Source organism: Suillus subaureus (genome assembly GCF_016647635.1).
Source record: "Suillus subaureus strain MN1 chromosome Unknown BJ212scaffold_9, whole genome shotgun sequence".
Taxonomy (NCBI): domain Eukaryota; kingdom Fungi; phylum Basidiomycota; class Agaricomycetes; order Boletales; family Suillaceae; genus Suillus; species Suillus subaureus.
The window spans coordinates 1139589-1160974 of record NW_024538565.1 but is presented as its reverse complement, the minus strand read 5'-3'; the positions used below and the strand labels follow the sequence as shown (position 1 = coordinate 1160974).

The following is a 21386-nucleotide window of genomic DNA, read 5'->3' as shown; positions in this document are numbered from 1 at the left end:
ATCCCATGTAATCTAGGGACCTGCATCTGGGTTTAGTTTTGTTATGCCCTCACTTGCATACCCTGCGACCATCGATGAATGCTGTGATATCCACCCTATGCAGTCCGGGTCTTTTGAGCATACCAATCATGGCATGCGCTCTTCCCGGGCCCCATTCTTCCCAATGAGTCCTTCACATGTTCAAATATTTGTCACTGCCCTCGGTCTGTGTTCAAGACAGTATGATATTATTGATCTCTAATGGCGCTGATCTTGTAGAAGCCCACGGCATTCAGCTAGTACACAGCAGACTGGCACAGATCATGGATGATCAACCTGATTCAGGCTACAGTAGAAGAACCGAATCGACCGCGTGTTATTTTCTTGCACCCTTGCATCTCGGATTCACTCGACAACTAATCTAGAGGATTTCAGCTCGTGCTTTGCCGCAGGCTGTTATGTACATACACCTGCCAGCTTGACACATCGATTCTAATTCAATCCTTCCCTTCAGATCAATAGGTCAATTATTCTCCATGGTCGAGAAACCAACGTCCATGCTCGCCCTCATGCGATCACCATAACGAATCGTCAAGAGAATGATCCTACAAAAGAAATTTTCAAGCGGTTCTATGTTAGTATCCCAGATCTTACAGTGAAAAAAGACCCCCACCCTTGTCCAACGACCGCAAGGACAGCCGCAATGATATCCGTCCACGCAACACCTATGCGCTCGATTGTTGGAATGACGAGAGCAGTCGCAGCGGATATTATAAGTGACCTGCTCGCCCTGAGGTAAATAATGAGTTCAACTTTGATAGTCACGCAACATCACGGAGACTGACATGTGAGCAGCTATGGCCTCTGCACTTCGAGAATGCACTACGTCCACATTATAAGAACCAATGGGATTCACCACGAAGTCGACCTATAGGAACCAGTAAAATGATAGGCATGGGGTGAGAGGATCTAGCTGGGAGGACTTACCCCCATCCCATTTGTGAGAAGGCACAGTAGATTCAACGCAAGGCCGATCGGCCCCCCAACATACGTCGTGATCAGCCCGGACGCCCCAACGGACAACGGGACCATGAACAGCCCTCCGATCCACGTCGCTCTCAAGCGGTCTTCGGGACACCACACTCCTCCGCGCTTCTCCCGCCATCTTCTGAGCACAATGTCTGATAGGCGGCCAGCAACCGGCGCTCCAACTGTCAAGGTCGCGTCAGTGAAATATGAGTACCACACATTGTGCTTACTGAAGTTTCCCAGTCCATTTGGGAGGAAACACGCCCCGATGATGGCCTCGTTCGTGATTCTATACCGGACGCCCTGCACCACGATCAGGATGCGAGACGGAAGACAATTGTCAGCTTACAATTGTATACGCCAGCGGTACAAGGAGAACTGTTATTGCTCGATGTGAGAATGCACTGCGCAGCCAGTATCGACGCACCAAAGTCACTAATGAGCACTAGACTCGCCGCAAGCATCTAATCCCGCACATAATCAAGGGTTTGCAACCAGTGAGCAACGTACACGGTAAATGCACTCACAACCGCAAATAGGTTTGGACTCCGAAGCAACCAGAGACTTCTCAGAGGATTAATCCATGTGATATGGATCCATCTCCGATGCTTTAGTTTATCGATACCCAATGTGCCGGGATGGCTCGTCTCAGGAAAACGAAAGGTACAGAAGAAGCATCTCGACCAAACCCAATACACCAATGGAATAATGCAAATTGCCGCCAGGACCAATACTGCGTCGCAGCACCTGTTCAAATAGATCGCTAGTGGCTAGAGTCTGCATGCATAACACTGAGAATATATTTACCTCCAAGAAACGGTGCAAACAGCGAACCCAAAAGTGTGGCCTGAAACAGTCGTGTCAGTATCAAACGGATAAAATCATTCAATCATCATGATTCTCACACCAAAGAATACCCCGATAGCCGTTCCCCTCTCCTCTAATTTATAAATATCGCCGATAACACCAGCACCCAGGGACATCCCCCCAGCGCATCCAAACGTCTGCACGAATCGCCAGAATAACAGACTCTGCAATGAAGTCGACAGCGCGACACCACAGCTCCCAACACATAGAAACGGCATCCCCCACAGATATATTGGTCGGCGTCCATCTGCAGGACTGTTGTTAAGACTTCAAACACACATTAGCTCATGACACGCTATAGATGCACGCACAGAAGGACGAGTAAGCAGCCCAAACCAACGCCCCGACAGCACTCGCTAAAATCGATAGACTGACGGTCAAGCTGGGAAAATCGCTCGATCGCTAAATGTTGCATCAGATGAACATACAACACGCACCTGACGACAGCACGCGTCGAGTTGAGATCTTTAGCTATCTGAGGGATGGAAGGCACGAATGTCGATGAGACAAACGCTGATCGACGCTCGTCAGCATCGCTTCTGCATCAGCAGTATGTACTTTTTGACTCCCAGTACTTACTAGGCAAAAATCCCACAAAAGAAACGAGAAACACGATCCACCTCTTTTGATCTGGTGCGAATCTGTCATAAATAACTTCATGCGTAGTGGTAGCCAGCAGAGGACTTTCTTCTGACAACATCGTCGATCACGAGCTGAGCGTGGCGTACTAGTACAGCGGGGGAGAGATGATTAAAACAATAATCACAGATGCCCAACTAAGCCCAGCCTCTGTGAAGATCTGGTATAAACCTGCCGGCAAGATAAGTGCTACGGACCGGAAGAAGCAGCAAAACCACTCGCCGTGGGTTTAAAATAGCTCGTCGAGGCGGATCGTTGGTTATCCCTTGCCTCGAAGTGGCGAAGAAGCTGAAGCTTCTTCGCTTGTCTATCTTGGCATGTTATTAGACTGGGACAGCCCTTTACGTTAAAAGATAATGCGTTGTTGTGTTCATTATCCTTCAAGTTTCAGTCGTATCCCTCAGGCTGCTCATGGGGGCGTTCGCATGGAGTGGTGCTAGATGCTATGGGCTCTTACCTTTTAGATGGGTAGGTGCGTGCAGAGGGTGCGCAGTCGATTGTTTTGTGGTTAACGGTGTTCTATGTGAAAATGCCGTCTGAAATATACATAGCCAGGCTTGTTCGTGCGAAATGGAAAGAACACGAAAAAAAAAAAGCCGGTCGAGACGGGAAGACTTCAGGAATGCTGTCGAGACAGCCGACAACTTGATTAAAAGGGTACTGGTACTGAAAGCGAGAATGGATTTGTCATGTGTTTGTGTAGCTTGTCATCGCTATCAGAATGAAACAATAAGAATACCTCCTGGTTCTTCATCACTTGGTATATTCCAATGAGAAGACTCACGCGAACTTGTCGAACCAGCGATCAGCAACTGGTTTCCCAACTGCGATAAAGACCATGTTCTTGTTTCTCCAAAACGTTGGCCATTGTCGCTATTAGGCCGCTTGTCTGATTTTGCAATCGCAGAGATCCACTGCTAAAGAAAGAACAAGACCTACAGATCAACTAGTTAGAAGAAAATGCTTATAAACGGGAGTATGAGATCTATATAGATGGGCAGAAGAGCATCCCTGTCATCTATGTAGATCCCAGACCGAATGGAGAATAATTTGTAGGCCTGTACCTTAGCATGGGTACCCATGAAAACTAAGAGAAGGACCAGAGTCAGTTCAAGAATACGGCAGAATTCTCACCTCGGACCTGCTCACCAGTACCTTTGGATCCATCGGCTTGGAGTTGAGAGTTGACAATATTGGGGAACGGATATCGAACAACAGTCGTTAAAGTTGGTGAGGAAAACGCTCCCTAACAAGAGGAGGGCGGAACACACAAGAGCTTTGACACGGTTTGTCTTGCCGGCCTATATGATAGGCTCTTCTCTTTGGCATCGGAAGGCTTACCTCATCCATGGGAGCCTGAGGAGAATCAGATAGTGATCAGATGTTATAACAGGGACAGCCTTTGGGGTGGGTATCTATGTTCTTGAAAAAATCACCGACGGGTCTTGGCGCTCTACAGCTCAAGGTAGGGGTAGGCTGGTAGCAGGACTGCTCGATTGAGAAGAGGCAGGAGCACAAATTTCCATGGCCGTAGACATGGTGAGCGACCCTGAGTCGCGCAGACGATGATATGGGGATGGGCAACGCCTGCAAGCTATTGCCTATTCTCAGTATCACTCATGTGATTTCTCAATTCCTTGAGGCATGTATCGAGTGACAACCAAATACTCTCCCTACTGAAATGCAAGATCGACTGCCTGCGGGAGATTTGTGGTGGCGAGGTTTCGATTGCAATAATTTCAGAAACGATGTGTAGACGAGTCTGACGAGGGTTTACACCAGTTGACCCAGAATTTAAACACCGCTGCGTATGTAGTTGTTATATCGTTTAGGCCTGGCGTTCTGCATTAATGACTGTAAGTTATAACTCTTGGGCTAGTAACAGCACTGGACTCCCTCCCAAACTCGTTTCCGTGTCGTAAATCGAGGTACACTTCGGAATTCAACTTGTTAGTGCCGAATTGTGTCGATTTACCGGAATTTTCCAACTCGATTGGATTTACCTCTACTTCGGACATTAATGACCTAGGGCCCAGCCAGCACGATGGGCTCGCGCAGGACTATAAAAGCGCCTACTAGTACTGCTTCTGCTCGCTTCATCTGCTTTCCGCCATGGGGTTCAAAGATGCACTAGCAGATATTTCGCGTTATCGTAATGCATACACCCTCGCCCTGTCTGCATCTATGGGCTCTATCTTCTTCGGTTGGGACACTGGACTTATGGGTGGCATTTTAACCCTCGAGTCTTTCCAGCAGTACTTTGGTATCGATAAGTTGTCCGCATCTGGTCAAGCCAATTTCAATGGAAATATCGTGTCAGTTATGCAGGCCGGATGCATGTATGTTATCGAGACTATAGAACGCTTCGCTACTCATGCTATTTTCTTGAAATTTCAGCTTTGGTGTCCTATTGACTAGTTGGACGTGTAGTCGCTTTGGGCGGAAACGATCTCTGATTGCTTCGGGCGTCATATACATCGTCGGAAGCATGATTCAATGCGTTGCTGGCCTCGGAAGCAGCCAGGCTGTCGCTCTTCGAGTACTATACTTTGGCCGCGTCTTTGCTGGCATCGGGGTGGGCATGGTATCCGCTCTAGCTCCCTCATATATATCAGAGTGCATGCCCAGACACATCAGGGGGAGGTGTACCAGCCTTGTCCAGTTCTCTAACAATATCGGCATGATGTTGAGCTGTACGTACTATCCATTTATAGATGAAGTAACCTTGGATTGATGAATATGTGTTGCAGTCTGGGTGAACTACAGTGCTTCTATCAACATCCCATATAGCGACATGCAATGGCGTATGCCTTTCGTAGTCCAGCTTGTCCCGGGTGTTCTCTTCATCCTCCTTATGATTCCACAGCCAGAGTCACCCCGTTGGTTGGTTGAGCAGGAGCGCTACGATGAGGCCGCAAGGACGCTTGCATATGTTGTTCGAACATCAGTCGATGACAGCGTCGTTCTTCTTACACTTGACGAGATCAAAGCGGACTTCATCGGCAAGCAGCGAACATCTTTGGTCTCCCAGTTCCGCATGATGGGAGAGTCACGTCAAATTGCGCTTCGCTGCTCGATTCCTTCCATCCTCACCTTCTTCCAGCAATGGACTGGTACAAACGCTATCAACTACTTCAGCCCGCAGATCTTTGCTGCGCTTGGGATCACCAGTACAGCATCTGGCCTATTTGCAACAGGAATATACGGTCTCGTGAAAGTCGTCACAGTCGGTCTTACCCTGGTATTCGCTGTGGAAAGCTGGGGTCGCAAGCTGTGCCTCTTCGTGGGCGCTGTGGGGCAAGGTTTGTCTATGCTCTGGATTGGCGGCTTCGGCGCCATCCACCCCCAGAGTACTATTGTACCTGCGAGTTACGTGTCAATCATCGCCGTCTATCTCTACGCAGTATTTTTCTGTATCGGCTGGGGGCCTCTGCCGTGGGTCGTGGCCAGCGAAGTTGCCCCAAATCATGTCCGCCCAGCCACACTCACAGTTGCGGTCAGCATCAACTGGTTATTCTCATTCACGATATCACGCCTGACGCCGGTGATGCTGGAGAAGATCACGTATGGGACATTCCTGCTCTTTGGCGTGTGCTGCATGATCATGGCAGCGTGGACGTATCTCTTCTTGCCAGAAACGAAGGGGTATGCGTTGGAGGACATCAAGTATTTGTTTGAGGAGGATGTGATAGTGAGGTCTTTGGAGGATGCGCCTGGTGGACGCGTGTTCCTTGGAGGCAAGCGAGCGATGCCTGTGGAGGACATCAGGGGAGGAGCAGATATCCAGGATTTGAGTGACAGTTCCACAAAGGGAGATGAAGAGTGCATTGAAGTCTGCAGTGACCAGTAGCACTGTCACAATCCTCACCAACTGCTCCGGCAGCACAATTGTTCTATAGCTTCCATGGCTACAATGTCAAGACTCGTCAAGGACTCGTGCACATGAATCCACTGATGCCATGCTGAAGATTCGTCGTTGGTAACTGTCGGTAACGATCATTTGATTTCGGAGTCATCCTTTTTTGTGATAAGTTTATATGTTCAATACAGTACTTTCAGGCTCAAACTAGCGCTGATCCCTGACGTCGCCATGCATGGCGGACTTGCGGTTGGTAGAAAACCACTTCACCTTGTCAAACCATCGACCACAGTGGGGGAGTGGAGCTCATTTGTGTCAAGTCCCACTTTTTTAATGACCCGTCGGAAGCGTACGGGGTCCAACCGGAGAGATGCCACCTCTGTTAACTCATCTCTGCGCGAAGTCTCAAACGCCAGACCGTTCGAGTCAATCCGTCGATCATCATGACAGGTCCATTCACACGACGGTCGTGTCCAACACTCTCCCTGATAGTACCATACTAGTATAGGTATGGGGGCCATGGGTACGGGCACGGTGTAGGGATGTGCTACCTGTCACAAGGTGCACATGGCCCGGGAGTAGGTGGATTTACCAGCAGGGGTTGATTCGATATTTCTCGAGACAATATGCACACGAGATGGCGCATTCAGGTCGGCGATTTGTTTGAAGATTCTGAGGTATTTGAAAAATAGAGCATCTACAAGGGGTTTAGTGAAATACTGTCTGATTTGATGTTACGATCAGGAAACGCGTGGCCCTCTTACGTCCGTTAAATGCTCGAGCAATCATAAAACGCACGCAGCTTCCTTGATTACAAAAATAAGACGGACTCATTGGATTATTTCCTAGTATATTGAAGCACCATTATTTTTCACATTAGAAGTCCTGACCAATTTTGTAGCCCAACAAGTCTTTGATTTGGCTTCAGGTCAGGCACTGTAGCCACATTGCTTGCAAGGTCATATGCCACCCCTCGAAATCTAACGGCGACTGGCACTAACCTGGCCAAATATACACAAATGTCATTAAATAACAACGATTTCAATTCTGAACCGTCACATCCACTGACATATATCCACGTCGAAGTCTATGGAACTCGATGATGCCCTCAGCTTACCATGAATAATATCATCGCAATATGGTGCAGGCAAGCAAGGTGAAAATCGGCATCGCCGAACCCTGGTTTGTTAGTGTAAGTGACGCTCTCACGCCCCGGAGACTCCATGGCTGAAGATTACTCCGCCTCAGTGGCTGACTTACCCGAGGAGCACATCGCTTGTAATGATCAAGCGAACTCCTCTTCCTTACACATATCCTTGTCCGTAATTTGGAATGTTTACCAACACGTGGTAATAACAGTTGCAGATGAACAGCTTGATCGATTCTCCTAGAAGCGTAGCGATTGTCAGGATTGGCTTGATCATCTCACCGGATTATTGTTATGTTGGCTAATACTTGTTCCAGAGACAGCTGAAATGGCGGTGAGTGCGCCATCGAGATTGCCATACGGTAAGCTAGCCGATCAGCGTTTACTTCCCTTCCTATTCTCATTACGCCATATCATCGCAGTGGTGCATCTCGATTGGATGTCGGATAACAGGCCGAGTGCCAGACACTATAAGATGTTGAACACGCACTGCTTATCAGACCCACGTTCCACGTCGATTCAGACATTGGAGTTTCACTTCTATCCCGCATTACATGATGCTGGAAGCTCTCACCAGGAGTGCTAACTATGCCGCTGGCGTCGTCGCATTTGTAGCGGTACTCTTCGTGCTATACAAAAAAAATTCGTTATCGAGCAGGAAAGGCATCCCGCTTCCACCTGGACCTCCCGCACATTGGTTCTGGAGCAACGCTTTACCTGCTGTGAAGTGAGTTTTGGCAGTGTTACACACAAGAAATTAGAGGTTGATGTAGATCGTTCACTCAGCATTGTCTATACGTTGACCAACTTGGTTCGAGAATATGGGCCAATTGTGTCGTTCCGCCAAGGTAGCCAAGTAATAATTGTCATTGGCACCATGGAGGTAATCTGCCCTTACCTTGAGCTTCCTCCGATAATGACCCATTTACCAGGCAGCCGCAGACATCATGGAGAAAGAAGGTGCATCACTGGCAGATCGACCTCGGTCCATTGCCGCGGGTGAGATGCTCTCAAATGGAATGCGTATCACCATGGCTCGTTCCGGAGAACGCTTCCGGCGCCTCCGGAAAGCAGTACACCCTCATTTACAGCCAAAGGCGGCAGAGGCATACAAAGACATGCAGCGCGAGAACGCGATGGATTTTATATTGGATGTGCTGAATGACCCGATGAACCACCAGAAGCACGCACAGCGGTACGTCACTACCAGGCCTTTTGTGACCCTTTCATGGATATGGTACCTCAAGGTATGCAGCATCAGTCATTCTTCGGGTGGCTTATGGGAAGTCCGCGCCCACTGCCAACGCCGATCCCGAAGTTGTCCGTATCCACAAAGTCGTTGAGCACTTTCATGCCACGATCCTCCCAGGAGCTTATCTCGTCGATCGTATGCCCCTTTTGCGCTACTTGCCTGGTTACAGAAAACAACTCGATGAGTGGCATCGTGAGGAACTTGAGTTATTTAGGCATCAGCTAGGGCGCGTCAAGAGTGAAGTCGTAAGGAGCTTTCCGTCTCGACAAACGTATGTCACTTATATCTTGTTGTATGCAGGATCAAAACAAAGCTGGCCCCTCTTTCATTAAAACACTATTGGAGAACACTGAAGAACACCAACTCTCTACAGATGAGATGTCGTATCTCGCCGGATCACTCTTTGGGGCGGGATCTGATACGGTAAGCTATGTAACTTATTTATCTACACAAACTCACTCCTGGTTCAGACCGCTGTTGGAATTACCGCCACTGTTATGGCTGCGGCGTGCCACCCGCTGGCTCAGGCAAAGGTGCATGAAGAGCTCGATATGGTCATCGGGTCAGACAGAGGTAATGCCAAACCAGAGGGGTACAAAGATTTTGATTTCTCAATTAATCTTGCGTTGTAGTGCCGACATTTAATGACTCAAGCTCGCTCCCTCAATTGCATGCATTCTTGTTGGAAGCTTTGAGATGGCGACCTATCGTTCGCATAGGTAAAATCGAATTTCAGCACGCTCCTCCACGATGCTGACATGTGTCCCAGGATTTCCCCACCGTGCAACCAAGGATATTTTTTGGGTCAGTGTTTTCATTTGCCGTAACCCACGTTCTCATTCTAGTCTGTGCAATCAGCGAGGATACTACATTCCCGAGGGTGCAACAGTCTATGGTTGCCATTGGTATGGTGTTTCTTCACTTGGTATCATATTGCTCCGTTAAGCGCGTGTTTTCAGGACTCTTTCTCGCGATCCTATCGTCTTCCCAGATCCTGAAATATTCAACCCCCAGCGCTGGCTTGATTCAGAAGGTCGCCTTAAGGACAATAATATGAAGTTCATCACGTATGGCTTTGGTAGACGGTAAGTCGTGCCGACGTCGGTTTCCTGACACCGATTAACGAAGTTCGTTCATTTGTCATTAAAAGTGTATGTCCTGGCCTGCACCTCGCAAACCAATCGCTGTACATTACCCTCGCACTCCTCTTGTGGTCTTTCCGCATTGTTCAACGACCTGACGCACCGATCAACACGCACGCTTTCAGTGATGCGGTCATTCCCCATGCAGCGCCATTTGAAATCGATGTCATTCCCCGGGTTGAGGTCGCGAAGCTGAGAGCGATGATGATGGAAAGGTATACAAATTAGTGTTTTTCCTAAGTGTAAATCAAGGCACGGATAGTACATGAGACACGAGACAGGATACATGGAGAATATTACATGAAGTACCGGAACTCAGGACCTAGTCTCTACCATGCATTTTAACCACAGACCAGCTTCTGTGCGTCTGGCCTTGACGAACCTATCAGTAATCGTCGCAGGTGTCTTTCCAACACATCCTGTGAACTGTGAACATGGAATATTGTGCAAGGAACAACAAACATCTTCTGAAAGAAGGTACCGACACCTCGGCGATGTGACACGGGTAGGCGCTACCCGGATATCCACCCGCGGACGGAACGTGGGACGGATGGTACAGATGGCGGGTACCTTGGATGGTTCCACCCGCACGGGTACGGGTCAGACTCTAGAGGGCCCGCTAAAGTCGGGTATCCGGATTCCGCGGGTAGTTAGTGCCCCAAATAGGAAATGATTTTCGGCCGAGCCAAACTCACTACTTGTTACCCGAACTCCCACCCGACGTCAAAATCTGTTAGAATCAAGCTTGCGGAGATATGAATAGGTACCTATCGAGGGCGACGCCTGCCAACCACCCCACAAAGTGCAAAACCCTTCGCATTATCACAAGCGTAAAAATCACCTGACCAGACATTGACATCATTGTTGATATCGATGAGGTCGGAGAGCGTGCCCAGAGAGACACGGGCATGAGCTGTTAAGGAGACTGCAGAAGGGCATGCAGTGGCTCGGAAGAGAGGTTTCTGACGAGCATGAGGGGATCTGGAGTCCAGGTTAGTTGTGGGACTGCAAGGACTTCGATGATGAACAAGCCGTTTAGGTTTGGGGGTGGAGAAGGTGTGCTGGAGGATGGACTACAACGCCGTCTGGGTTTTGGGTCCGTGGACACACTTTGTTGAACGTCGTGCGTGGTACCTCATATTGAGAACGTGGGCCTGTGGGTGCAGAGCATGGCATTACAATGACCATATCACGAAGTGCTAGGACTCGAGCGAAGATAGATACACGGAGCGGCGAGATAAAAAGACGGAGTGAGCACAGCGGCAGGGCACAGGAGAAAACCAACGATGGTAGAGATGCGAAAGGCGGCAAGTCGATGTTGACGCAAGGAAAGAGAGCACTTTTATATTCCTGTGGCCTGAGGGGTGAGGTATGGTACTCACTACCAGGATGCCTGAGGTGGGCAACGCACGAAAGAATTCATATAAACGAGTGAACAAGGAAGAAGGTACAAGCTTCTTGAACCAGAACTGCCTCCACTTGAGGCAGAAGTTGTCAGTGATTGTTAGTCCAACACGACTAACAACGACGAGCAGGCTACTTGGTAGCGAAAATTGAAGTTGCGGTAAAATCTGGAAGAATGCCGAGAACGTTTTTGGATAGCCAAATTAAGCCAAGCCTACGGTACTTTCAAATTTCCGGTATACATGATTATTCAGAATTACCAGTGACTTGAACTTCCACCTGTTTTGCGCGTCGAGCCAACAGCAGTCATCATCTCGCTCCCAATATGTTCCAAAGCGCACTTCGTACATCTGTATGTCTTTCCATTAGTCGTACTCACTCCGTGCATTATAACCTTTTCGTCAGCTTTCACTCCACAGGAGCACTGTTTCCAGCTGTCTAAGGTCACAAACGTTCCGTCGATTTCTATCGCAAGAGTCTCGCGCAAAAATACAGTCTGCAGTGACCGAATACCCTGTGGTACTGTTTATGAAGGGCAACCCAGAGCAGCCTATGTGCGGTTTTTCACGAGGGGTCGTGAAGATCCTCAGCGCTTTCGACATTCCACCTGAAAAGTTCAAGACATATAATGTCCTCGAGGATTTGGAGCTGAGGACCGGAATTAAAGAATTCTCGTAAGTTATGCTTCATTTGACATTGTCACCGAGCCTCAGGCGCTTCTCTCGCAGGGAATGGCCAACCATCCCACAACTGTATGTGAATGGGGAATTTGTAGGTGGGAGCGACATTGCTTTAAGCAGTGAGTCGAGGTCGCATTGCCGCATATATTTCAAACTCAAATTTTCAAAGTGTTTCAATCGGGAGAGTTGGAAACGCTCCTTGAGCAGCATGGGGTGATCCCGAAGGTATCGGAAAGTTGAGACTGTACATGCACCATACCCTCCACAGGTACAGGTACATACGTGCACCAACCCGTCAATCTTACGGCTTTTGGGAAACACCGCGGGTAGATTGTCAAGAGTGTATTAACAACAATCTAATAAATATCACTACTTTTCCTTGTTGTCCTCCTCGACTTCGACTTCGTTCAGAGACTAGAAGGTCCTATATGGTCGGAAGACCACTTCTGTTCCAGGCTCCGAGGTAGAGAAAGGCACGAATTGTTGACCGTGCGAGTCGGTTGCGAGTAAAGTGAAGGAGCTGCCGGTCCTGCGAGAAGGCACGTTCAACCGCAGTCGATGCTACTGAGCGAGATAATAAGTACTGAGTACTGATTGATTGAAAGAGAATTTGAGGGTGGTATATCCGGGACAGAGAGATAGTCTATGTACGTAGCCCAGGAACTTGGTCTTTCTATAAAGGACAAATGGTCGTTGCTTAGTAATTAAGCTCTCTCCCTGTGCTCCCAACTTGCATGTCTTCCGTTCCAAACGGTGCAGACATCTCTGCTGGTACTCACCCGGATCTGTCACTCGGGTCATTCGTATCAGGTCCAAGTACACCCGGCAGACCACTCCGTGTCCCGTCAATATCATCACCCGCTCCCAGCAATGGTGATGGCCCAGACACACCTCTTCCGCGCGCACGACGTCCAAGACAAAGCGCACCAGGAGGGAAAGGCGCTGCTTTATCTTTAAGAGACCAAGAAAAGGTAAGCCAAACCCCGCCGCCCAGCTCTATCTAAACCAACCTACATAACAGCACATCGACTCTCTCAAAAAAGAAAACTTTAACATCAAACTACGCGTTCATTTCCTCGAGGAGCGTCTTGCCCAGCTTGCACCAGACCAGATCGATGCTGCTCTCAAACAGAACATCAATCTCAAGATCGAGGTCCAGCAACGTGGTCTTGAGATCAAGAAACTCAAGAAACTCGTCTTGGAGCTCGAGCGCGAGTTAGAGCGTCTTCAGCGTGGCTCAACGCGCGACCATGATCTGGAGTCGCGGCTGCACGAGCGCGAACGCGATTTGGAGACACAGCTACATGAGCGGGAACGCGATCTTGAGATGCAGCTCGAGGAGCGCGAGCATGAGATCAGGGAGTTGAGGAAGACCCAGGTTATCATCGAGCGCAACGGGGACGACTCTGTAGATCTCAGATATGCACGCAAAATCGAGGATCTGCGTGCGGAGAATGAGGAACTTCGTCGTGAGCTCGAGCAGCGCGATCAACTTCTCATTGTACGCGAGGAGGAGAATGAGGCTCTTGCTGACCATGCTGATCGGTTGCAACTAGAGGTTGAGGATATACAGCGACGGAGAGAGGCTGAGAACATTGAAAGGAGTGAGAGTCGTGCTCAAGTACTTGAGGAAAGAGAAGAACGCGAGGCTGTAGAGGACGATCTCAACGCAATGCGAGATAAGCTTGCTGCTGCCACCATCGAGCTACAACAGAAGGAGGACGAGTTGGAGCTCAAGAACAAAGAGATCGACGATTTAATCCAGGAGCATGATCGTGTCGTTGATGTTGTCGAGGAGGAGTGGAGAGGTGAAGTCGAAGAGGCCAGAAGTCAGGTCGAAGAGCTCAGAGACGTTTGTTTCATTGTCCTATTTGACTTCCGTTTCTCACCATCGTACAGGTCCTCGCAGAACGCGAAAATGAAGCAAGGGAACTCCGCCTCAACATTACAGAGCTTGAAGCCAATACCAACGACCTCCATGCCAAGTTCGAAGCTACACTCGCACACCTCGAACAAGAAGCAGAGGAGAAAGATTCCGAGCTCCGCGCTGCAAACGAGGAGATCGAGCACCTCGGAAAGCAAGTATATGCGCTCGAGGAAGACGCAGATCGCATGGCTGAGGATCACGAACGTCAGAGAGAAGAAGACGTAGTCGAGCGTGAAACACTAGAAGCACTCGCATCTGCCCTCAAAGATGTACGTCCATCCTCATCGTTAAAATTCAAAAGCTCACCTCACAACAGAAAGTTTCAGGACTGAAATCCCAACTCCAAGACCTCCAAGAACTCTACGACCAATCTCTCCAAGACATGCACGCACACCGAGCCCGTCAAGAAGAATTAGCGGGGCACGTTGAAGACCTAGTAACCGAAGTGAAACGAGAGCAAGAAGCCCGGGAGAGTCTTGAGCGTGAATTAGACAATATGGAGAAGACGCACGAGTCTGAGCTCCGACGCGAACGTCGTGCGCTTGAAGACAAAGATTCTGCACTGCGCAGCGCCCTCGATAATCTTTCACGCGCACAGTCCCTCCTCTCACAACGCCAAGGCGACCTCGAAGCCGTCCAAAATGCGCTTCGGGACATGGAGCAGCGATCTAAAGAGCTCGGGGAGACGCATACAACCGCTCGGTTCTCGTTGCAGCTAGAAGTCGATAGGCTGAAACGTGATGTCGACCGCTTAGAGGACGAACTATCTCGTACGAGGAAAGATGTCGGCGACAAAGAGGGTACGACTCGTGATCGTGAAGATCTGATTCATAAACTGCAGCTCGACATACAGCAGCTCACTACACAACTCAACACCCAAACTCAAGCGCGTCTCAGTCTCTCAGAGAAGCTTGACACTACGCAGAGCGGTCTCAAGACCAGTGAGGCAGAGTTGTTTGGGTATAGGACGAGAGTGAACGAGCTGGAGACGCGGTTGTCTAAGGACCAGCGGACGTTACTGAGTACTGAGAACCAGTATCGCGATCAGCTTACGGAACGAAATACGTTGCTGCTTACGATATATCAATACATGGATAAGATCCTCGGCGTGGACAAGACTCCTGTAAGTCCCTTCATTTCTTTCTAACATATGTCACTCACTGACAAAACATGCTATTTCACAGAAGAAAGGCAATCAAGCAGAAACGAAGCCCTTCACCAACTTCAGCGTCTTCCACGACAACCTCATCACACGACTCAAAGCTCTATCCCAGATCCAACTCGACTTTGAAAAACGCGTCAAAGATGCAGAAGGGAAATTCACTGAGAAGCTTGCTGAGATGCGTAGGCAGCTTGATGTGCGGTGGAAACAGATCGACAAGTTTGAGTCGAGCGTAAAGGCGTATGGTGAGGCAAAGGCTACATGGAGACGGAAGTTTACCGCAAAGGAAGGGGAGATTGAGGGTTTGAAGGTAGGTGTTTTCATGCATGTTTACGTCGACTTTGATTAACACTCTTGCTCTGACTCTCATCTGCGAAGGTCACCAACGCAGAATTAACTTCACAACTAGTGACAGCCCGACGACCGACCCAAGGCGACTCCCAAGAAACAAAGACGCTTCTTTCCCGCGCAGTAAATGCTGAGAAACGCCTAGTGGTGGTTCAAAACCAGCTCCTCCTAAGCGAAGAGAAGATTTCGAATATAAACCAAAAGACGACTGCGGCTGATCAGAAATGGGAAGCGAGGGTGAAGGAGTATGAGACGAGGTTGAAGGCTGGGGAAGAGAAGTATAAAAGGGAGAGGCAAGGGACGAAGGAGAGGGTGTTGGAGTTGGAGAATCAGATGAGGTTTGTGTTTATTGTCCTTCTCTTTCCCTTCCCTCTTTTCTCCTGCTTGCATGCCCAAGGTCTTGTGCTGACGATTCGGCATGGTAGGAGCCTAGAACGCCAGCACGAACTTGCTCAAAAACGGAGTGCGCAACTGGATAATGTGACAGAGGCAAATAAAGCTCCTTCACGGCCACGGTAACGATGCCCTCCTTAATGCTTCTCATGTCCACAATGTTCTCTCTTATGCGCTTTGTGTAGCGAAGGTGTGCTCTCGCTTTCGTTCGGTTCCTGACTTCACATTCTTGTATTAATCAGTAGCGTATATCTCGTGTATTTTTGTTTTTTCTTCTGCTCTGGGACAATTATCATAGTTCCTAACTCGCGTAGTGACCTGGAGGGATAAGAGTGCACATGATATCAGTAAATTGCTGCTGCCTTAAAGCTCATTACAATGGCGTTCGTATCATGAATGGAAGGATGATGATAAGTGGATCTGTACTGCTGATGGCGGCAATCCTTACGTTGATCATCGTTCAAGCATGGAGTCGCAAAGCATTTGGTGAGACTTGGACGATAAGTCCGGTATTCAGCTCAAGTGTCAAGGTACTCGGTTGCGAGATCTTCCACACGAATACATGGTCAACTTGCCACTTCTCGCCTTGCTGATCCAGGACAAGGTCATTTTGCGTCAGCGTACCAGAAAGGTCACCCGTGAACAATAAGAGGGATCCACACAAAAAAATCGGATAACTCACGTATATAACCCCTTTCATCCTCCCTCCAAAGTCCTCAGTCCAGGGATCAGACATCTCATCATTCATGCAGCACGCTCTCGTCTGCCTCGGTCATCGGTATTCGCAAAAAAGACGCAAAACGTGTGGTAAGGGTACTGCAACTCTGATCAATGATGAAACCGATACACAATCCAAATGCACTACACCAATACATCATGCAGTGGATGACATCGGTATTTTCGATACTTGACCACTGGTGACCACTGACTTGTGTCAACTTCCGCATATAATTCATGCTGTTCGTTACGCAGTCTGGGCTGGGGATAGAAAGGTGACGCACGGTTGTTTGTAATAGCAGCGTCGATGTTGAATACCCGTACTCCTAACGAAGCCTTCCATACATAATCCACAATTATATTCGTCCCATTGAAAGCCTTTTTGGAGCTTTGTGGTATGCGCTGCGTTCTCGAGAACGAACCGAAGAACGCAGAAGCTTTGCGTGGGGAGGTCAAGATGATGGAAATGGGTGCTAATGTCAGTAGTTTTGTCACTCCCTACAGCCTGGCAGTTGGTGGTGTAGAATAAATATCAATCGGACTTCCAAATAAGTCGTGGCAATTTGGCAATACGGACCTGTTTAACCTATCATCCAGTGTGAGTCTGCCATACAGCAGTACTAGTGGCCATGATGCACCTTTTCTGGCTGTCTCCCAGGAGTGATTTTGTGTGAACAAGGTGATAAATATCTTCGTGAGGCTCAGCTCACGGTTCATGATGGTTACAGAAGAAAGCCCTCTGCTAGTGGTCACCACACATGAAGCTATTTATGGTGCACATCACTTAGTTGCCACTACTTTTGTGCAGGCACCAAATTGAGGCCAAAAAATCGCAACCCTAACCCCTAGTCCAAATTAGGCTGGGGTGGGAGGAGCAGCTTCGATATTCACCTGTGACTCCCACATAAGGGCTCTAAATAGAAGTGATAATAGATAGGGTTATCACCTGTAAAACAATGGATTTTCAACACCTGCAAGCCTCCTTCAATATCTCTTTGATAATGAGCGACTTATAATAATCAGTAGAGCAGTATACTAGGGTAAGTAGGCATGGGCATGTCGGTGCTGATGTAGTTGATGTTCCTGATGTCAGCTATCACTGCCTGCCACCCAAACCTTTGTGCCTGCCATTGTACACAATGAGCTTGTCAAATTGATTGTATTGAGGGCACATTTTAACTAAGCATCATAACAAAAGACTCAGTGAATTGCAACAAGTACTATGATGGCTACTACTCTAGTTCAGCATTGTCAATAAGTTGTAACCCTGATAAATCATCAGTGATGTGGAGGACATTCTGCAAACTCCTGGAGGCTTCCTCTGTCACCTCGTCTGCCTCCTCCTCTTCATCCAGGTCCTCCTGTGTATCTGCACTTACAGGAGAAGATAGGTTATGTACAGGAATGCAGTCACTGAACATGTTGGCAGGAGTCCATGCATTTGGTGCACTGGCACTCTCCCCAGGACCCATGCACATGCTAACACCAGGAATTACTGTCCCACTGAAACCAGGGGCTTAGATATATCATCAAGGTGCTTCAGATGGTGGGAGTTGAAGTGCCCTCAAATGTTCCAATGAATGACCACTTGATGGGCAAGAGCAGGGCTAGTAGCCTTAAGTTGATCCTCACACACCTGTAGATAGTTGTCTTCGTCTCATATGTAGGTCACCAGACAGCAAACCTCAACATCCAGGCAAGATATTTCTTCCTGAGCCTGACACATCTTGAAATAAAGGTCCATGGCACTATGAGCTGCTGGCAAAGACCAAGGAGTTTGAGAAACATCTGCCTGTGCATTGCATAGCAAATTGAAGTCTGCGAGAAAAGCATATTTGACAACCTCATCCCACTTGAGTACCTGCTGTGGAGGGAACATTGCACTTGTGATATTGTTGTAAGTGTTGAGGGCGGATCTGATGGCAGTGGAATGTGTTTGCAATGCCTTCGCAATGTGCTTTCATAGTTTGTAACCTGGAACATAGAATTAGCACAAACAACTACTAGTAAAGCCTCACTGGAACTCACCCATTCCTGCCCTGTTCATCTTTGCAAGTTCAAAAATACATGCTACAACCAAACCTTCAAGATGGTCCAGTGCATGTTGGTACTTCCTGTTTGCCACAAGCCTCCCCACCCTCTGCCACTCTCCATCATCTGGAACCCAGCAAGCAATAATATCAAGTTTGCATTCCAATGCTTGAACCAGTTTCAGGTTTCTCTTGTAATCTTCGAGAGCATGGTGGCATGCACTCTCAGTTTTGCATGTGTTTCCAACCTCTGCATCATATGATCCAGTGATATCACAGTGGCGAGAAGGTGTTCCAAATAGGATCATTGCAGCATTGAGAGCAACACTATCTGAGGGGAGTATCAGTAACTACAAGATACACCAAAATGCAACACTCACTTGCTCACACCAAGACTTACTAACCTCTGCCAGTATTCCATCTGAAGTGTCTCTTCTTCTGGCTCCTGTGTTAGGCCCTTGAGGTATACTTTCTCTTCTTCCAGCCAACTTTCGAAAACACTGGTGTCCATGACTCTGAGGTCTCACATAACATTTGGTAGTACATCACTACCATTTGTCAGGATATCAAGTGCCTGCTTGTAGTTGCTGTAGAGAAAATTAGCTAGGCACAAAGTGATTATGTCAGCCAGTGTCTTGTGTGTGATAAAGCAACTGACATACAAAGATTACCATACACCTCAAGGTCGTCATTGTGCTCAAAGTAAGAGTCAATGGCCTGTTTGCGATGAAATATACTAGTATACCATAGAGATGGTGCAAGTGAATTTGACTTTGAGAAAGTGCATTCACAAGTCTCCAAGTCTTCAATGCTGACACCCTTGGTGTAGGTAGTTAATGAAAAAAGCTGACATAAGTGTCTATGGGCATGCCCATGAAATGTGCCAACTAGGCAAGTGTGATGTAATGAGCGTGCTGAGGGCTCCAATGGAACTTTTGTTGATAGTAGTATTGAATTGGCAGCTAATATCATAACTGCCTGCCCAGATTGTCACCAAAAGCATCCAGCAATTTGGCAACAACCACTAGGGGATACTTCACACTGTACAACACCTGTCAGCAACAAAAAACAAATAATATGTGTTACTTACAGTTCCCTGCTCTGTACCATATCCATGATGAGCAAACAAAAACCATGGTGGCAGACAGCAACAAATATACCCATTTCATCATAGATGCCCCATGCTTTTTGGGTCTTTGAATCATCCATATTTTTCCACCGTCCTTCACAAGAGTTCTCTTCAGGTGCATTCTGACTGACATTGAGTTGTTTCTACATGGAGTCTGCATCAATCACTCACCTCCCACCCTGAATTGCATGACACATCCTGTGAAAACTGGTCTACAAAGTCATGAGCCAGATAACAGTCACTAATGAACAACTGGCCAGTAGGAAGCTCAGATGATGTACCAGGAGTGTTGTTGTTGTTGTCATCATCATCGTTCAGGGAGCATTGTAGAACTCACTTCAATGAATCATTCCCATCCATGGCATAGAGCATCTTGAAGTGTAGCTGGCCTTCATCAGTAAGCATGTAAGTACATGCCAGACAAGCATGTTTGAGGCACCAGTCAGGTGAGTCACATTGGAGTGATTCCATTATGAGTGAGGCTACAGTCCATCTGATTTGGTGGTACAAGTTGAATGCAATTGAGAATTGATGAGACAGGTGCCAGTGGAATTCAATCTGTGTGATTTTAGCACTGAGCACAGGTGAACTTGAAGCTGACCATACCCCATGTAAATCAGATATAGTTTTGACAAATGCTTGAATTGAAAGATGCAGGCTCCTGAGGTGTGCTATACAATAAAATTTGAGGGTTTCTAATGTTATACAAACAACCGGTGATATTGGAGAACAGGGCATAACACCTTGATGAACCAGTGCCAAGGCAATGGTTTTGTCCCTGGATGATATTTTGAGTAGCAGTTTCTCAGCAACTGTGCAACCAATGACATTATAGTAAGATCAACAAGAAGCCAACAAGTCACATACAAAATGCATCTACCACCATCATTGGCCACTGGCCACCATCAAAATCAACAACTTCTTCAGTCTCTTCACTGTGTAGGTGATCAAAGAAATTCTTGAAGCCTTTCTGTGACTTTTCTAGGCTCCATAGAAGGTATGCTTCACTCATTGCTGGTATTTGCTCATTGAAAGCAACATTCCTCTGTAGAACACAATCATGCTGGGTATGATTGTCATGTTGAACACTATGGCCACCATCATGATCATTTGCTTGTACAAACACTCACAATCTCCAGACTTCTTCGAGAACACCTCTCGCCAGGTCACCAAACTCCCCACCAGTGTGGCTGATGGGGAGTGCATCAGAACCATCCCATACATCACTGAAAGTGAAGTCTTCACAATCTTCATTGACATCATGGGAGAAAGCAGAAGGATCTTTGAGAGCTTTGAGAGCTTGATGCTCATCAATTGACATTGCTTTGAACCAGATAAGTATCTGTTCTGATCTTTTCTTGTAACATTGAGCACACGGAGATGACTTACCTTCCAGACAAATCTCTTGCCACTCTTTACAGCTGGATGCTTGCTTGACTAACACCCTTGCTTGAGTATTTTTGATACACAGTGGGAGGGAAGTCCATTCTTATCCTGCAATGAACCAAAGTGGTGGATTGACCGCAAGGAGAGGTTGGTGCGAATTTGCTGGGTCTGACATCCTGAATTCCTCATGTTAACTAGTGTTTTATTTTTCAGATGGTCCAGGTGCATGTTTCCCCAGTCAAATATTCATCCACATGTGACTGATGAAAGCCTGGACTAATGACTTAAGCCTGGAA

The 21386-nt window shown here is 47.8% G+C and overlaps 9 protein-coding genes across 9 annotated transcripts; 4 read left to right on the top strand and 5 right to left on the bottom strand.

The window, feature by feature from the left end:
* Nucleotides 1-244: 244 nt before the first annotated feature.
* On the bottom strand, nucleotides 245-2849 carry BJ212DRAFT_1459433 (MFS general substrate transporter). Its single transcript, XM_041338900.1, is given in 15 exon segments — nucleotides 245-584; nucleotides 653-769; nucleotides 825-907; nucleotides 967-1190; nucleotides 1239-1311; nucleotides 1358-1386; nucleotides 1436-1472; nucleotides 1536-1686; nucleotides 1698-1755; nucleotides 1816-1855; nucleotides 1914-2122; nucleotides 2187-2257; nucleotides 2313-2388; nucleotides 2455-2678; nucleotides 2736-2849. 14 exon segments carry the CDS (start codon nucleotides 2573-2575, stop codon nucleotides 503-505), a joined length of 1371 nt encoding a protein of 456 aa, XP_041195409.1. The 5' UTR covers nucleotides 2576-2678; nucleotides 2736-2849; the 3' UTR covers nucleotides 245-502.
* A 508-nt stretch (nucleotides 2850-3357) lies between these two features.
* Nucleotides 3358-4246, bottom strand: BJ212DRAFT_1343595 (uncharacterized protein). Its single transcript, XM_041335232.1, has 3 exons — nucleotides 3856-4246; nucleotides 3656-3806; nucleotides 3358-3601 (listed from the first exon to the last, which is right to left on the bottom strand). Exons 1-2 carry the CDS (start codon nucleotides 3862-3864, stop codon nucleotides 3660-3662), a joined length of 156 nt encoding a protein of 51 aa, XP_041195408.1. The 5' UTR covers nucleotides 3865-4246; the 3' UTR covers nucleotides 3358-3601; nucleotides 3656-3659.
* A 380-nt stretch (nucleotides 4247-4626) lies between these two features.
* Nucleotides 4627-6364, top strand: BJ212DRAFT_1479086 (general substrate transporter; the record flags this gene model as incomplete). The annotated part of the gene is made up of 3 exons (XM_041339808.1): nucleotides 4627-4853; nucleotides 4912-5207; nucleotides 5265-6364. 3 exons carry the CDS (start codon nucleotides 4627-4629, stop codon nucleotides 6362-6364), a joined length of 1623 nt encoding a protein of 540 aa, XP_041195407.1.
* Nucleotides 6365-8077: 1713 nt separating this feature from the next.
* BJ212DRAFT_1267092 (cytochrome P450) lies at nucleotides 8078-10142 on the top strand (the record flags this gene model as incomplete). Its single annotated transcript, XM_041330631.1, has 11 exons — nucleotides 8078-8247; nucleotides 8307-8403; nucleotides 8453-8715; nucleotides 8768-9017; nucleotides 9073-9195; nucleotides 9243-9345; nucleotides 9405-9491; nucleotides 9542-9576; nucleotides 9631-9677; nucleotides 9732-9857; nucleotides 9923-10142. The coding sequence occupies 11 exons, from the start codon at nucleotides 8078-8080 to the stop codon at nucleotides 10140-10142; spliced, it is 1521 nt and encodes a 506-aa protein (XP_041195406.1).
* Nucleotides 10143-11541: 1399 nt separating this feature from the next.
* BJ212DRAFT_1343563 (thioredoxin-like protein) lies at nucleotides 11542-12571 on the top strand. Its single transcript, XM_041335231.1, has 4 exons — nucleotides 11542-11670; nucleotides 11724-11992; nucleotides 12047-12117; nucleotides 12168-12571. The coding sequence occupies exons 1-4, from the start codon at nucleotides 11644-11646 to the stop codon at nucleotides 12236-12238; spliced, it is 438 nt and encodes a 145-aa protein (XP_041195405.1). The 5' UTR covers nucleotides 11542-11643; the 3' UTR covers nucleotides 12239-12571.
* BJ212DRAFT_1267870 (uncharacterized protein) lies at nucleotides 12423-12575 on the bottom strand (the record flags this gene model as incomplete). Its single annotated transcript, XM_041330684.1, has 1 exon — nucleotides 12423-12575. A coding segment is annotated over one exon (153 nt), but the record flags the coding sequence as incomplete, so codon positions are not given.
* A 113-nt stretch (nucleotides 12576-12688) lies between these two features.
* BJ212DRAFT_1343560 (uncharacterized protein) lies at nucleotides 12689-16139 on the top strand. Its single transcript, XM_041335230.1, is given in 8 exon segments — nucleotides 12689-12969; nucleotides 13020-13850; nucleotides 13898-14194; nucleotides 14242-15048; nucleotides 15110-15390; nucleotides 15404-15406; nucleotides 15462-15773; nucleotides 15861-16139. 8 exon segments carry the CDS (start codon nucleotides 12733-12735, stop codon nucleotides 15952-15954), a joined length of 2862 nt encoding a protein of 953 aa, XP_041195403.1. The 5' UTR covers nucleotides 12689-12732; the 3' UTR covers nucleotides 15955-16139.
* Nucleotides 16140-16288: 149 nt separating this feature from the next.
* BJ212DRAFT_1298259 (uncharacterized protein) lies at nucleotides 16289-17262 on the bottom strand (the record flags this gene model as incomplete). The annotated part of the gene is made up of 5 exons (XM_041332673.1): nucleotides 16289-16417; nucleotides 16511-16591; nucleotides 16758-16801; nucleotides 16830-16954; nucleotides 17123-17262. The coding sequence occupies 5 exons, from the start codon at nucleotides 17260-17262 to the stop codon at nucleotides 16289-16291; spliced, it is 519 nt and encodes a 172-aa protein (XP_041195402.1).
* A 515-nt stretch (nucleotides 17263-17777) lies between these two features.
* BJ212DRAFT_1446161 (uncharacterized protein) lies at nucleotides 17778-21025 on the bottom strand (the record flags this gene model as incomplete). Its single annotated transcript, XM_041338201.1, is given in 15 exon segments — nucleotides 17778-18061; nucleotides 18178-18201; nucleotides 18223-18502; nucleotides 18544-18545; nucleotides 18574-18823; nucleotides 18976-19075; nucleotides 19103-19178; nucleotides 19238-19489; nucleotides 19509-19549; nucleotides 19666-19830; nucleotides 20042-20093; nucleotides 20118-20262; nucleotides 20311-20516; nucleotides 20572-20792; nucleotides 20835-21025. 15 exon segments carry the CDS (start codon nucleotides 21023-21025, stop codon nucleotides 17778-17780), a joined length of 2289 nt encoding a protein of 762 aa, XP_041195401.1.
* Between the last annotated feature and the right edge of the window lie 361 nt (nucleotides 21026-21386).

Coding starts and splice junctions, on each gene's coding strand:
- BJ212DRAFT_1343563 (XM_041335231.1), top strand. CDS start 11,644: ATGTTCCAAAGCGCACTTCGTACATCT. Junction 11,671..11,723: donor AAAGCGCACTTCGTACATCT/GTATGTCTTTCC, acceptor CCTTTTCGTCAG/CTTTCACTCCACAGGAGCAC. Junction 12,118..12,167: donor GAGCGACATTGCTTTAAGCA/GTGAGTCGAGGT, acceptor AAATTTTCAAAG/TGTTTCAATCGGGAGAGTTG.
- BJ212DRAFT_1343560 (XM_041335230.1), top strand. CDS start 12,733: ATGTCTTCCGTTCCAAACGGTGCAGACATCTCTGCTGGTACTCACCCG. Junction 14,195..14,241: donor TCGCATCTGCCCTCAAAGAT/GTACGTCCATCC, acceptor ACCTCACAACAG/AAAGTTTCAGGACTGAAATC. Junction 15,049..15,109: donor TCGGCGTGGACAAGACTCCT/GTAAGTCCCTTC, acceptor GCTATTTCACAG/AAGAAAGGCAATCAAGCAGA.
- BJ212DRAFT_1459433 (XM_041338900.1), bottom strand. CDS start 2,575: ATGTTGTCAGAAGAAAGTCCTCTGCTGGCTACCACTACGCATGAAGTT. Junction 2,389..2,454: donor TTTTGTGGGATTTTTGCCTA/GTAAGTACTGGG, acceptor AGCGTCGATCAG/CGTTTGTCTCATCGACATTC. Junction 908..966: donor TTCTCACAAATGGGATGGGG/GTAAGTCCTCCC, acceptor TGGTTCCTATAG/GTCGACTTCGTGGTGAATCC.